We start from the raw sequence: 16,697 nt of genomic DNA, 5'->3' as shown, positions 1-16,697 counted from the left end.
TATATATATATATATATATATATATATATATATATATATATATATATATATATGATGGCAAAGTATGACAATAAAGGATTCATCAAAGCATGTACAAACACTAACACGTGGCCTGTCCCCCTGGCAACATAACCAGTCTGACCTTTCTGAATTGTTACTCCTGATTTCTCCTGTTTCTATTGCCTTTCCTTAATCCTGCAGCATATAAAATAAATTGTTCTATGTTCAGAAATACTCACTCCAAGAAAGAAATAACTTTATACATGCGAAAGAATTCAGAATTTAGCTCAATCTCTCTTTTTACCCCCCTCAAAGTTGATGAACTCATGTTCGGGGTGACAAAAAGAGCAAAGGTTTTGAGTTCAGCAGGCTGGATTTAACTCAGTTTTCTCCACTTGCTAGCTAACTTCCTCTTTCTAAGTTGTTTCCTCAAATTTAAAAAGGAGCTCAGTCTATCTGTCAAGCAAAGTTGAGATGCTTAAAGGAAAGGCACTCAGTTCTTCAGCAGTGGTCAGGAAAATCAGTTTCTTTCCTTGTCATTAAGATGAGAAAAGAAATGAAGAATCAGAAGAAGTAGAAATGCCTAATGACTTTTCTTGATGAGGAAAATGTAGAGAAACAATGAACTATTATAGAAATTAAAGTAAAAATATAGGAGACATAACTCATAAATTGTGAATTTTGGTGTTTAAATATATAATTAATAAGAATGCATATATTTATTTACCTTGCATTTATACACTATCAACAAAATTTTGTCGATTGCATTTAATCTGGGGGCTTAAAAAACAGTAGTTGAAGTGCATGTAACAGAGTTACCTCTTTTATGCAAATACCGATCAGAACTGCTGAGTAGGCAAAGATCACCAAAGTTTGACCCCTTCTAATTATACCCATTTTTATATTTTTCATATTTTCATATTTTTCATGAAAGCTGGCTGGACATCCTATCGGTGACTTCTCTGAGAGTTTCTTGTGAACTAACAAACAAGTCAGCTTGAGAATCTCTACACTGTGTTTTAAGCAAGCAGTCTTTATGACACTGTTATGACACTATCATTATATGTAAATTGTTATAATACCTTGAAAGAAAAAGAGAGTTGGAACTTGAAAAAGAAAAACACAATGAAAAGGCAGTGCAGGGTTGGTTGGTTGTTTGTGTAATAGAACTTTGTGAAATGTAAAGGGGCCACTTTCTTGTTTGTTATGTCGAAGAAAGGAAGGAATTTAAACATTGGTTTTGAGATGTTGGTGGAACCAAGTCGCATATCCTGTGAATTATCTCCCATGTATTAGTATAGGATTTCAATAAATAGAGCTAATGCTGTGTATTTTTTGGAAGTGTTGGAAATTCACCATGGTCCATGTGGAAATTCCTTCCTTTAGTTGTACCAAATAAAACAATCCAACAATCTTTTATCTCAAACTGTAAATTTACTTTTTCCCATTGAAGTAATCAAAACAGAGAAGATAGCAATTTACATAGATTATGGTAATATTTGGTTTTGATCTTACATTACCAGTCAAGATTTTGAAAGTTAGAAATTGCACAACTTCTTAATACTTGTTGCATTAATAAACATTAAATCTTGTTTCTTACACATTAAATCTTCATTAGATAATGAAGAACTGAACTTTATGGACTGAAAGGGGATGGGAAGATGGCAATTTTGAAGTAGGATGTTGGTGCAAAAACTAAAACCACATGAATCATTACAGCAATCAACACGTGGGAAACATGTAAAATATAAAATACTAGATCAAATCTGGTGAATGACTTAACCTTATAAAGATGGATCATTCTACTTAACTCTTAATGTAGCAAAATTGGTATTGATCTAGTACCAGTGTTTAATCCTATAATTATTCATAGATCCTTCTACTGTTCTTTGTATTACAGATTAAGATAAAGTAAAATGAAACATAATCTACCTAGTTAAATCTCCAATAAAGACAAAAATAAGGAATAGAAAACTGTCACAGAAACTGTTAATATTTATATGCAGTCATTTGTATGGTCCTTTGCATGATGTTGACCTTGATAAGTTTACTTATATCAGGGGAAACACTAAATGAAGGGGCAGAGATTTAAATTTAAATTTGAAAACATTAGCAAGCCAGTGAGGAGTTCTGAAGCAGAGACAAAAGCGGAAAAAAAAAAAAAAAGGGTAAGACACACAATTTGCTGATCACAAACTATTATATAACTGTACAAACACTGTTGCAGAAATCCATGCGGGATCATCATTAATACTGGATAAACTAGTTAATATCAGTTGGCTGAACAGATGGGAGTCAAGAAGCATTTTAATTGAAAATTGCAAGGGAAGATTACATTAGATTAAACCACAAAAATGATGCATTTCATTGAAAGTTTCAAACAATGTGTGTAAGATGTTAATACCTGTGAAAGGATAAAGATTTACTATATACCATAGAATATATAAATAAAGGTGGTATAATCTACATTGATATTTTATGATAAAAAAATCTCATTGAAGAACTAAACAGTTTCACAGTAACCAGATTGTTTTGCTATTATGATCACAAAAAGCTGCTTTAAAATAAAAACTATATCTTCTTTTAGGGTAGTAACTAGATCTTCATCTCTGTATTCTCAGTCTAGGCAAGGGTTTGACATGCATACAGGCCCTCAATAAACATTTGATGGCTGAAGGAATGTGTCACTGGATCCCAGAACTGATAAAATAAGCCACTGGTTCTTTTTGTGAAAATAAAATCTACTGATCACTGTATCTTTCACAGCTCCTGACTTAAAATGTATCAAGGCTATAATGTTCAATTCAAAATAAAAGGCATAAAATACCCAACTTGACTTGAACCAAAAGAAAATGATAAAAACAATTAAGATAATATTTATATGAAATAGTACAAGCTATTTCCTAGTATCTCTAATATCTCCCAATTTTTTTGAGATCTTTGAAAATTTTGCTTCTGAAAGAATTACATAATTAGAATGTAGTCTTTCTAAAATAGTAAGATTTCAATAATCTATACAATGATAGGTAAAAATAAGTAGCTATCTTCAAATTATTCCAAATTGGCTGATTTCTAAGTACTTACACACTGGTAATATTTAAAAATTAAGTTCAAAATGTCATTTCTGATTTTCATCTATTAATATATTAATGAGTACTGCCAAGCTAACACAGTTATTAAATATTTCTTATCACTTTGCTAAAAAATTGATTTTAGGAGTTACTGTTTGACCTCCTTTAAAAAGATTTAACAGATAAAAGAGCACTCAAGTACTAGTAGGATTTATAGATGAAAGTGTTTTTCTTTAAGTCATGAAAAGCGCATTGGACATGAATTCAATACAGGTAATCATGGGCTTGTCAGCATTTCTATTGTAAACTTCATTTAAGAGGATTTATCATCTGTCATCTTAGAAAGTATGAAGCTGGAAGTTGGCACACAAATTAGCAACCTGGATTCAAATTTGTTTACACAAAACATTTGAATCAGTTCAACTGTTTTGATTTAGACATTAGCCAAAAATCCTTAACTCAAGGTTTCTCTATATATGTGAACACTGAGTAAATGTTTTGTCTAGACGGCATAGTTCAGTCAGAGCACAGAGCCAACAAAACCAAGGTGGTATGTGTTTCGTCTCCAGGAAATTCAGTTGTATTTATTCTGCCTGTTCTCCTACCTTTGATCTGTTATCTTGCAAATGCAGCTTTTAGCAACACAGCTCCATATTGGAACATGCAAGTAAATCAGCATAAATTCATTACCAACATGTGGAAGAAATTCATATTATATCTCTAGTAACAGATTCGGAAGAGTAATTTCTGTGTATGAAAATATAGTTTAAATATTGAAAACAGAGTCATTTCTAAAAATTACAAATTTCCTGAAGTTAAAGTCTTTTAATAGTATCTTATTATGCTTTAATAGAATAACAACAGAGCAGATTCATATTCACTTCTCTATATTAAGATACTCATAATAACATACAGCTTAAACTTATATTTTTAAATTATCAACTAACTTCATAAACCTCAGGTACTCATTATGTTGTTAAGAGAAAATGAAATTAAGATCATTTTTTTCTTCAGATTTCTTTCAAATCAGTCAACCATCAGAGTGTAAACAGACAAAAGTAAAAGATATGTCCCTATAGAAAACTAAAACAAGTATTAGAGAAATCAGAATAATATCAAAGAAAACACAGAGGATAATTTTAAGTATCTATGAATGAGGAAAGTAGCAGCTAATGGGAATTTGAAGAAGCTTAAGAAAAAATATTTTAATTATCAATCTGCTTCCCTTTCCCATACCAAAATTATGAAAACAGAATGTCAAGTCAATTTCTGTTTTAAAATTCAATAAACTAAAGTGAATTATTATAACAATAGGGTCAATTTTAAAATAAAGAACTTGGCTGACAATCAATTTTCAACATTAAATAAAGTTCTGCAATGCATAATTGTAGGGAATAGACTTAGGGACGGATTGTACGCGGACCTTTATCCTCGACTTTTGTCAATCTTGGAGAAATCTGCATCGAGCAGTTGTAAGACGCAAAACTATTTAAAATAAGGATATCCCATTAAAAAGTGTTCAATGTATCTGAGCTTTAAAATTGAAAATGTTTATTAAAATGACATCCTTAGAAGCTATACCAACAACAACCAAAAAAATAAATAAATAAAGCTTTAATAATGCAAGAAAAAAAGGCTAGTTTATTTTGGGAGAGTCTGAAATTCAGAAAGGACAAAAGTACAGTGCTTCTGTTACATATGAAAATACATTTATCACATTCACAAGAAAATGTAATGCTATTTAAAATATGTGCTTTTTTCTTCTGTAAATGATCATGTGTATCTCAATGCCCCCATTTAATTTTTAGATTAAACTTTTTGGATTGCATGTTAAGTTTCTCATTTACCAATATTATTGCACTTATGCATCTGTGTCTCCTTACACAATTACTTCGGGAAATACTGTTTTTAGTCTGGTCAGTACTTTGGCGTAGGCACAGTGTTCTTTTATTCCCAAGAAGCTTTACTCCCATAAAACAATTGGAATTAAATAAGGAGGCTCACAAGGCAGTGTCCAATAAAGAGAAATGTGCACTAGACTGAGAATTTAAAAAGTGGATTGCACTTTGTATGTTGGCAAGTCACTTCATTTCTCTGTCCTGTTTCCTCTTTATGTGAAGATAAGCAGCTACTTGAACATCTTACCAGAGTGCACTTAGGAATAAAATAGACTGTGTTGATGGAGCTTGGCCATGAATATTTTTAAAAAGCACCTTCCCTCGCCCCCATAAATAAATCTAAGGTACATTCCCTGATTATGCAACACTACACTAGATAGTTATAGATAAATTATAAGACCTTCCCCATCCTTAAAATTCTGTAGAATCATATGGAAAGTTAGGTTACAAAAAGGAACAAATTAATTTTCCAAGGCTTATGATACAATTGGTAAACATTTTTATGCCCATATATTATTTTATACGTGACGTCCATAAATTAATCTGCACTTATAAATTTTAAATTTTACTCGAGCACTAGTTAGAATAGAAGAGTTATAAGTTAATTCCATTTTTTGCATTTAATGCATCAAACAGTTTTATATCTGAATTGACATATTTAATTTATGTATTACTGTGCATTTACTTCACTTACTACTGCTTGTAAAAGTAGAAAGAAAACACATCTGTCATAGCTATCTTACAGAATCAATTATAGAATAAAGTAAAACTAGTAAAAGATGTTGAAAATTACAAAACTGAGAAGTTATATTACTGTAAATATATGTATATATAACATCAATATTAATTTTAGGCTTTAAATTAAATTCTCAAGGTTTCAGTTTTCTTTTAAAAATGAAGAGGTTTCATTAATAACTTAGTCATTTACAGTTTTAGCTTTTGATAAGTCTAGGAACTTATGAATCTATTATATTTTTAGATTTCACTCAACCACCAACTAACCAAATAATCCTATAAAATCACTGCACCTCTCTGGCCTCAAGAAGTGGGGATAACTTATACGTGGAGGTGATAATCTGTACATAGAAGATAACAGCTATCTCACAAGATTCAAAGCAGGAAAATGAAAGAGAGAACCACTGTTCAAGACATCAAGGAGACACTTAATATAAAGGGTTTAGCAAAGAATTTTCCACGTATAAAAAGACATAACAAAAAATTCTATCCTGATACTGTTTCCCAAAACATAATAATGTCTTATATCTTCTCTATATATGAAGTACCTCCGAGCACTCTGGAGTCAACCTGACAGGTTTGTTGTATAATAGAAAACTATGACAAGAACCCTTGCTTTTTCAATGTTTTTAAGATTTAATGAATCCACTTCTGCAGAGTCTATTCCCACTTAAAGATTTCCTTTCAAAGTGGTAACCAATTGTATTCTTAAATGTAATAATTTTTAAAAAAATTATCACCATCACTTTAAAATACATAATCATAGCTATACCTTAAAAATCTGCTAACATAAAACAAAGGAAGAAAGAAGGACTTTATAATCTTGAACATTACAAACTCAGCTTTCAAGAGAACCACTCATTACTTTTAATATATTTCAATCACTGTCTGAACACTTAAACTCTTCAAACTTTCTGGCATTTATTATTTTGGAAATTTTACTCCCATATAGTAAAGAGACTTTAAAAAATATTTCACATATCACTAAGATTGAAGATAATCCCTTAAAATTATTGATTATTCTTATACTATTAATTTTTATAATGTTTTATGTTTTTTTTTCCTTTGGTAGAGTTTAGAATGACACCATTGTTTTATATAGGTCATTTGAGAGAAATATGCAGAGAGAGAAAAAATGCAGGTGAGAGAGAATGCATATATCTGTTATAAATATGACTTAAACATAATATAAACATGACACAAGTTTAGTGGTTACCAGAGAGTAAGAGAGGTTAAAGGGGATCAAATATATGGTGATGGAAGGAGAACTGACTTTGGGTGGTGAACACACAATGTGATATATAGATGATGTATTACAGAATTGTACACTTGAAACCTATATAATTTTACTAGCAACTGTTACCCTAATACATTTAATGAAAATTTTTTAAAAATGTAAAAATAAATTAAAAACAGATCTAGATTTAAAGGCCTTTAAACAAGAAATTGTGTCCAGATTATAATAAGAAATAAATAAGAATTTGATTTTAAGTACTAGTCCGTAAACTTCTTTAAGAGACTTGAAAAACAGTCAATACACTGATTTTTTAAATAGACTTGTAATGTTAAGAAACAGTCTTCATTAAATAAATGATTAGTTATTTATTATTTTATATATATTATATATTTTAGAAAGTGTTTTCATTATATAAATATTTCTTTTTGTCTTCTACAAGTGGTTAATGTTTTTCAAATTTTACCATAGAACATGTAATCACTCCTGTTCTTATACGTTACTAATTGATGTATAGTGAAATATTAACTTCCGTGATTGTTTCCATTGGTTCCATCTGAGCAGGCTCTGTAGTAAAATTGATAAGGCATAGCACAAAGAGAGTTGAACATGAACTCGAATGTCAATGATCTAGTCTCAGTTCTGGAGTTAATGATTTTTGTAACCTAGTAAAAATCACTAATCCTTTCCAGGCGTGTGCATTTATTGTGTAAATTATGAACAGTGAACTAGCTGATATTTAAGAATTCTTCCAGCCTGGTAAATGTCATGATTTGTGACAAGATGAATTAACAAATTCATATAAGTACATTAATTAATCAATATTAAAATGAATCGATATTGATATACACAGATGAAATTAGCCCAGAACAAGGGGCAACGTTTTATAGCCATGGGTCTGCACCTGAGTCATAGAGCCAGTACCTGAAGTAACAGGGTAAGGGTGATAAGTACAAATTTCTCAAATGTACAGTGTTTCTCAAATGTACAGTACCCTGGGAACTTAGCCAAAGTGAAATAATAGCTAGTGAGAAGGTGCAACATTTTTTTTATTTACTGCTATAGAGAAGTTAGGGCTGATTGTGTCATTGTGTGAATTCATACTGTTCCATGCTTTGTAAATGGAAGTGTATTTTGATAATAATGCTAGTGTTGGGCACTATGTATGTTACATGTATAATCTCCCTATATCCTGTTGATATTCTAAACTTTTTATATATAGATAATGAAACTGAAGCTTAGGAAAGTTAAGTGGCTACTATAAAGATAATTGCCAGTAGAATCATTATTTGACTTCAGATATTGGTGGCTCCAGAGTGCATCAGAATTACCTGGATGGCTTGTTAAAAATTCCAGTGTTGAAGAGACATTTCTCCAAAGAAGACTTACAAATGGCAAATAGACCTATGAAAAAATGCTCAACATCACTAATCATCAGAGAAATGCAAATAAAAACCACAATGAGCTATCACCTCACCCCAGTCAGAATGGCTATCATCAACAAGACAAATAGTAACAAGTGTTGGAGAGGCTGTGGAGAAAAAGGAACCCTCATACACTGTTGGTGGCAATGCAGACTGGTGCAGCCGCTATGGAAGGCAGTGTGGAGGTTCCTCAAAAAATTACAAATAGAATTACCATATGACCCAGCAATCCCTCTCCTGGGTATCTACCCAAAGAATTTGAAATCATTTATACATAAAGACATGTGTGCTCCAATGTTCATTGCAGCTTTGTTTACGGTGGCCAAGACATGGAAACAACCAAAATGTCCTTCGATAGATGAATAGATAAAGAAGTTGTGGTATATATATACACAATGGAATACTATTCGGCATTAAGGAAAGATGATATAGGAACATTTGTGACAACATGGATGGATCTTGAGAGTATAATGCTAAGCGAAATAAGTCAGACAGAAAAAGCAGAGAACCATATGATTTCACTGATATGTGGTATATAAGCCAAAAACAACAAAGAAACAAGACAAACAAATGAGAAACAAAAACTCATAGACACAGACAATAGTTTCGTGTTTACCAGAGGGTAAGGGGAGTGGGGGGTGGGAGATGAGGGTAAGGGGGATCAAATATATGGTGATGGAAGGAGAACTGACTCTGGATGTTGAACACACAATGGGATTTATAAATGATGTAATACAGAATTGTACACCTGAAATTATGTAATTTCATTAACAATTGTCACCCCAATAAATTAAAAAAAAAAAAAAAAAAAAAAAGAAAAAAAAATTCCAGTGTCTGTGCCCAACTTCCAGGGCATCTGACTCAATAGGCCTGGGGTGGAAACTTGTGAAGTCACATTGTTACCATGTTTCCAGAGGATGTTGATGCTACTTGTTTGGGGACACTTTGGAAACTACTGTAGTGTAAGCACATTAAGAGCCAATGGAATAAAATTGTTATGTCTCATGCCACATTATTATCATAGATATTCCCATTAACCAATTACAACCATATTAACTATTAGCATATGTAATACAGTGAGACTTTTTAGAGGAGATTTCAAATTGGGTTGTGGGCAACCATCATTATGTAGAAAATATTAGTGCTTAGGAATCCTCAACCACCACCAAGCTTAGCAAAGGAAAGGGCCTGAGGACATGACACATATTTGATAGCTACAGGATTGAAGGTTTAAGAGAGAGAAAGATAACCATCAGTACTGAGGCCATGAACACTAGAAAGTATTCAACAAATTGATTTTTCTCATTGACTTTCATAAAAGTGATATTTTTGAAGAAAATGTGAACCTTACAAGGGGCCTAATTCTGATAAAATCTTGTAGACATGGAGATTGATCTCCCTGGAAAGTACCATGAATCATCCAGCTGCTCATTCGGTGAGAAAAGACAAATTTGATAAAAAACAGTGTCTGTTCTATCATCCTTAAAAGACCTCATCCAAAATCCAAATCAGAACTGTCGTTGTATCCCTAAATTACATACCCCTTTAGATTATGAGTATAGGGAATGGAAGAAAGACATAGAAAGAGAAGTTATATTTTAATGTACGTATAAATAAAATTCAAATGGTCTTGAGTTTCATTTGTACTAACACATTTTTTCCTAATCTCTTTATTCACTGTTATTTTACTCCTAATCTCCCAAACATTAGAATTCAAAGTACAAGATAACATGTTTTCTCAGTCATGTTGTCTAACGTAATAAGTTCCTTGCTAGACATATTGCGGGACACTTAAAAGTTATTTTACAAACTGGACAAAAATTTGAAAATATTTGATACTCTGAAGTGCTTTCTGGAGACTGATGAAAAAGTAGAAGAAAGTCACTCCTTGAGACACAAGGGGAAGTACATCTGGAGCCTAAGGAAGTGACCTTAGTCCCTTTCATTTATTTGTATTTGAGATCTTGGAAAATCATTTAATATCATAGTTTGTTTCCATATAAGTACAAGAGCATTATTAATGTTCTATCTCTCTTACCTTTTTGTTTTTTATCAGATCTCACTTATGATAGTTTTACTGTATTTAGAACCATGTAGGTGCCATTTGCTACTGCTTTGTTTTATTTTTCCACTGTCTGTGTACACACCAATTTTTGTGTTCAGAGGAAACAAACAAACAAACAAACATGTATACACCGAATATATTCAGTTATCCTACAACATAGTAAATCTAATTAATATCATGAGCAGTAATATCTACTGCAACTAAGTCAGTGCTCCTGGAGTACTTAATTTACTGAGTAATTCTACCCATTTTCTCCTTGAAGGATCTCAAAGGAGATGGCATCAGGTTTTCAAGAGGCTGAAACCTGCTCCTTAGTTATTTCTGCTCACACTTTTGCTACAACGACTTGATACAGCTGCTCCTCCCCAACCCAACACCAGAAGATTCGGGGAAAAATAGTATTTCAGAACGACTTCAATAAGGTAACTGTTCAGAGCAAGTCCAGCTCAGAATTCTGGGTTCTGTTCAAGCATTTTTAGGGCGGTAAATTGGGTTGGTTTAGCAACTCTGCGGTGCAAAGCCTCCCGAAAGCACTGTGTTTTGGGAGAAGGGAATCCGCCAGATGTCTGAGTGGATCTTTCTTTCTTTGGGCACCCTGCTTCATTATTATTCTGCAATGCGCTGCAATCCTCTGGCGTGTCCCGCTTTCAGCCCTCAGCTGGCCACTCCAGCAGGGCTGGGAGAGGACCACAGGCGACCGGGACGACTCTGTGCTGTTTCATTTCTTCTGTCCTTTCCCCTAGGGTTCAACTGAGCCCTAGCGGTGTTTGAACCCTGGGCCTGACCCCTGCGTCCCTGCTTGCCTTTTCCTCGGCGACCGAGCGGGGGAGGGATCTTAGAGGAACAGCAATCCCATTACTTGTTCCCTGTTGAGTTTGTCGAACTCCCCAGTGCCTGAACAGTGAAAGTCGTTCGAGTGAGGGCAGCGCTATGGTCGCGTGCAGAAAGGGAGCTTCTCTGGCGCCTCAGCCTGATGGTGAGACAGCAGGGGCCGTAGCTCACGGGTCATGTAGAGTCCCGGGAGCATAAATATACTGTTACCCGCCACCCGTTTTCTCCTGGGACCTCCACCCCCCACGCTTGAGGCGTCCCAAAGGCTCCTCCGCGTCTATCCACGTGGACCTCCTCTTTCCAAGCAGCGCGCACACACGCCCCGCGGGCTAAGTCAGGCGGCCAGTTTCAACCTCGGGAGGTCCTTGTAAATTTCAGGCAGCCCGGCTTTCCAGAAGAAATTAATAAATATTCCCACAGGAAATAGGTGAAAGGGAAAAGTGCCTGTCCAAAAGTGGCCAGATGAGGACCCCTGCCTTAAACACAAAGGTCAACTCCCAGCAGGTGTTTTAGTCGTGCTAACCTCACGGGAAGGGTTTTGATGGTGATGGTGGTGGTGGTTTGTGTGTGTTTGTTGGTTTGTTCGCAGTTATTGTTTGTACAGCTCTCTCAAGATATATTCCCCAAACCTGTCAGGTCAGACTGTCTCCTTGAAGGAGGGGAGTGAGGATACTGGTCCCCGCGGACATGCGAGGGGCTGATATCTCAGAGCACAGCTACTCTAGGGTCGGTTAAAGGTGCTAATGAGCGCCGCTGGCAGCCCTCTCACCACGTGGACACCGAGACCTTTTCCAGTAGTAACTAACTAGGGGAGAGGGTATGAGCCCCAGTCTTGGAGAAGAGCTCTGTGGAAGAAATAATTATCTTTTTGGAGTCCCAAAGCACGCAAAAACGGGGAATCCTTCTGGAAGTCCGGGGTCTTACAAAAAGCTCTGGAAGCAAGCCTTGGCACTGGGTGGGGGACTGACACACTAGCTCCCACCTCCTGTGAACTGAAGTCGTCGGTGCATTCTGTACCTTTTCTACAAGGGTTGTGTGTCCCCCACTCCCCCGAAATCCGAAATCCCCGGAGAAGAAGTGTGAGAAAGCACCCCCAAGTGTCTGCTTACGTGGGCAGGACTTGGAGATGCACAATTTCTAGCTAGGTGAGACCTAAACAGACACATTGTAGCTGCTGGTTGCATTTCAGAAACGCCAGCCCGTGTGTGTGATGTGTGTGTGTGTGTGTGTGTGTGTGTGTGTGTGTGTGTGTGTTTCAGCTTGAAACAGGCATGCATCAGGTCTAAGCAGCCCCGGCCCCGCCCCACCTCCCAATTTGGTGCGGTCTACCGCTGTTTATTTTAGATGACGACAGTGAGATAAAATGCCCAGAGAAGGTTGACTCTCTTTTGAACCCCACCAGGGCGGTTCAGGCCTACCACCGAAGGCCACTTTGTCGTCTACTCTGAGGCGTTTCCTCCCACTGAGCCTCTTTGTCACTGCTATTGCAGGCAGAGGTGAGGTGATGGAGGGATGAAAAGTGTGGGCACCAGCTGGAAATCTCGGGGCGGAGCTGTTCACTTAGAAAACTGCGCCTCAGACTTCCTGAGCCCTTGCGCTCGCCTCCATTAGGACCCTGACATCAACTTGCCATTGTGAGCTTTCCCGTGGGCCTGAGAGTCCAGAAGGAACCGTGTAGAAGACAAAAGTGACCATGGACATTGGGGAAAACATTTAAGCCATTACAGTAATTTCATTTTTAGGGAAGTCATGATACTGAGGTTTCTTAAAATAAGGAGAAGGAGAAGAAGCAACTGTCAAAACCGGCACCACCCGTGACAGGGAGCAGGTCTAAAGCACACAGCCTATCTAAGTTTGTTTCTCAGAATCTGAGGACAGCAGTCCAAGTTGTAAAATATAGGAGATGCCTTCCAAATGGCTGATAGATGACAATGAAGAACCTTATTACTATTAAAAACATCAAAAAAAAAATGGTCCTTAGAAAAAAAATGGTTTTGGACGGGACCAAAGCAGAGCGTGACACATTCCTTCTCCCCAATGTCCCCCAAACTGGAATATGCTCAGGGGAGACCGGTTATCTCAGTCCAAAGTCTAGGAGTTGTGAGTAAAGGAAAGGGATCCCGTTTCTGGTACCATTTAAAGCAAATTAAGGCGCTTTTCCTTTTTGTAGGCGCGTCTTATTCGGAACATACGGTAAGTGCGGGCAGCCGGGCTGTAATTGCAGGCGGCGCGGCTCACTGTTTGTCAGGCTGGCATGCTGGCTCTGCTTGGGAGACTCCTTCCCCCGACCTGGCCCCCGAATGTGTTTTGGCTCAACAGGTATCACATGAAAACTCGCGCTTAACCCCGGGTCATCCTCTAGCAGGAGCCACCCCAACATTTTTCCTGCCAGGAGCGGTTGCTGGCTTCCTGCGCCTCCCCCACGCGGAGCGCGTGTCTAGCAGCCAGCCCCAGGGCCATCCATTAACCAACGACTCCCAGTGGCAGGCGAACTAAGCATAAATGCGAGGCTTCTCACACGTCGAGCCGGCGACGAAAACCTCTTGTAAGCACCCGGAAACGCGTTTTGTGCACTAGGCAGCATAGTTATGCAGCTTAGAACAAGAGGTTTGGCTAGAGCTGCGCTGAGGTTCCAGAGGGTGGGAGGGGGGATTTAAAAAAAAAAAAAAATCAAGCTTTAAAGCAGGTTGAGATTACAGGGCAGTTGTTGCCACAGAGACCATGGGAGACTTCTTGGCATTTAATGATGTAAATTAAAATTCAAGACATGCTACCCATCATTGGTCCTAATAGATGGAGAGATAACCTCTCCATCTCCCTCCACCCAAAACATGAATTATCATTTCCACTGAATGTAAATGGGCTGCCTTCTGTGGGGGGGCAGCCAGCTGCAAGCTGGACAATAAACTGTTTCATTGAGACGCGGCCCGATTGCGGTTCAGAGAGGCACTTCTTCACAAAGGAAGAAGCGTCCAGTTTGTGTTGACAGCGGTGGCGCGCCTGGGCCAAAACACCCCTCAACCCCCACCCCAGATACACAGACAACCGGGATTTGTAACTAGCTTAGCTGAAATCGACATCCATAGCGTCTATGCGAGCTGCCATGAGTATGGGAGGTGATTGTTTAAAAATGATGGCATGAGTCATAAACACCTCCTGAGTATTCTTTGCAGCAATTAATGGGCAGCAGAGTGCAGGATAAGTTGTGGAACAGAGCTGGGGATCTATTTTCTCGTAGAGGACAGCTCTCCTTCCAATGATCCTGACTGTCCCTTGCCTTCCTGTTTAGGAATAAATGTTACATCCCACCCACCACTTCCCCTTGTCTGTACATGTGACACTCACTCTACCTGTCTGAACGCTGAGACTTGCTGGGAATTTTCTTTTTGCTTGTCAGCTAATGACTTTCCTCCTACCTTCACTCATCCCCAAAGGTGGTTCTTTACACTTCAAGGCGTCTCAGACTGTTTTAAAGCCTTATTTTAAGCCCGACCACAGGACCTTGGGAAGCTCGCCTACCATTTACCAATGCATGAGCCCACGTAGAAATAATCCACATATGCATGAAGACATTTATGTTGCTGAGGGGGGACGCTTGGAAGACCCCTGCGCCCTAGTGCATTTAAAATGTGCACATTCCTAGCATGTCGGTAACTTTCCTACCAGAAAGGGTTGCAAAGCATTTACAGGAGGGTCTTTAAATGTTTCAACCACATCATCAAACCCCACTGGTTTGACTACAAATCAAGGTAATCCTCACAAGGAAGAAAAGTCTTGCAGAGGAATTCTGCCTGGATATCCACTAGTTAGAGAGGCTGTTCGAACCAACTCACGTATCCGTTTGAGCATACTGCAAGAATATTTATTGAGCACGAGCTCAATCACTGCATTGAACGCCAAATCTGGCAAGCAAAATGCATTTCCTATCTGAGAAGTGTGTGTGCGTGTGTGCGTGTGTGTGTGTGTGTGTGTGTGAAGATCTGTGAATCAACTCCTTCTTCAGTATTATTATGATTATTTTATCGGTGCAAATTACAAAGTAAGCTACCAGCCTCTCTCTGGCGACAGGTCAGCTTACCTCCATCAAAAGCAGCAGGGACCCCCGAAAGCAGACCTACCTTTCACACAAGACACCATCAATAAAAAGACGAGGTTCCAAAACGTAAATCCACTTTTAATCCCCATTTTCTTCATCAGGATGAAGTCTAGGCGGCCACATTTAGCGCATCTTCTTGTGCCAGGCTCCAGGGGTTTGGATTCCTTTGCTCGGTTTTCCCCTTTGCGGATCCCTTTCATATTATTCGCGAGCTCCTAATTTCTATTCCTCAGCCCGGCGCAGTGGAGTTGTTGCTGTTGTTGGTGCGCGGTCACAGCTCGGAGTGAATGGTGTTTCTGGGATACCACAGCAACCTTGACGAGGACTCAACCATCTCTCCAACGGGGGCACAAAGTCTCCGTACTCTGGATTCTGTCTTTTCCTGTGCGTTTTTCCCCTCCACCAGAATCTACCTCAAATCTAGCTCGTTGTAGCAACCACCAGAAACCACCAGTGAGCCTCTTAAAGCCCAGCTCCGCTCTCTGACAAACTCCCCATAATATGTGAAATTAAGGGGCTTGTGTGTGTGTTTTTTTTCTCCCCCGAATAGATCAATTCTTCCTGTAAAAGCAGCCCAAGAAATATTATGTTAGTGAGCTCCCCATCGCAGCCTGTGCATGAAGAAGCATGGTAAAGGACTCTTTTAATCAGAGGGTCGGCGTTGCTTTGGGGAAAACCGTGATGGCAATGAATCGGGCTCCATGGATGCCCACGTCGTTATAATGGGACATGTGTTACTACTGTAGTTGCAGTGTATTTCAGGCAGGCGTCTCGCATTTATTATCCTGTGATTTAATTGAAAAAAAAAAAGGAGATCACAGGCAAGAATTTATTTGCACACATATATTTACATATTCAAATGCCTACGTGTAAACCGGGAACCGGATTTTTATGCTTCAGCAAACAGATTTCGTCTGTGACCAGGGCGGGGGGTGGGGTGGGGATGGATTCAGAGTCGTTTCCCCAAATAATTCGCCCTTTCATCCTTCTTACCCTTTTTCCGCTGATGTGTGCCGCAGTTAAATTACTTTATCTGTGGTAGTTCTCTAGAACAGACCCATTTGCCTTAATTCTGAATCGGTCCCAAGCACGTAAATACGAGGTTTCTTTCAAAACGGAAAAATGTATGTATCTATACATTTGGACTTGGCAGCCCCACATCATTCAAGGGTTAAGGCTGTACAAAGGAAGGGTTCTTGCGCCATCTACTGGCCATGGATGAGTCATCTGCTTGTCTTTCCCACCTACAAGGGACCCTGTTTCTTTCATCCCCTTGTGTAGGGGAGCTGCGTCCCGAGACCAGCGTTTTTTATTGCTGGGTGTCAACTTCCTAATCTTTTTTT

General features: G+C 37.9%; 1 protein-coding gene across 5 annotated transcripts in view; it reads right to left on the bottom strand.

Moving 5' to 3' along the window:
• CSMD3 (CUB and Sushi multiple domains 3) overlaps positions 1-15,708 on the bottom strand; it is a 1,140,077-nt gene extending 1,124,369 nt beyond the window's left edge. For all 5 annotated transcript variants that reach the window (XM_081069899.1, XM_081069900.1, XM_081069901.1 and 2 more), the window contains exon 1: positions 15,377-15,708. In XM_081069899.1, the coding sequence (XP_080926025.1) occupies positions 15,377-15,554 (178 nt within the window). In that variant the 5' untranslated portion in view covers positions 15,555-15,708. The remainder of the gene's footprint in view (positions 1-15,376) is intronic.
• Positions 15,709-16,697: the final 989 nt, after the last annotated feature.

This window comes from Rhinolophus hipposideros (assembly GCF_964194185.1).
Source record: "Rhinolophus hipposideros genome assembly, chromosome: 13".
Lineage (NCBI taxonomy): Eukaryota > Metazoa > Chordata > Mammalia > Chiroptera > Rhinolophidae > Rhinolophus > Rhinolophus hipposideros.
Note: the sequence above shows the minus strand (reverse complement) of the source record. Positions and strands in the feature narration are given on the sequence as shown.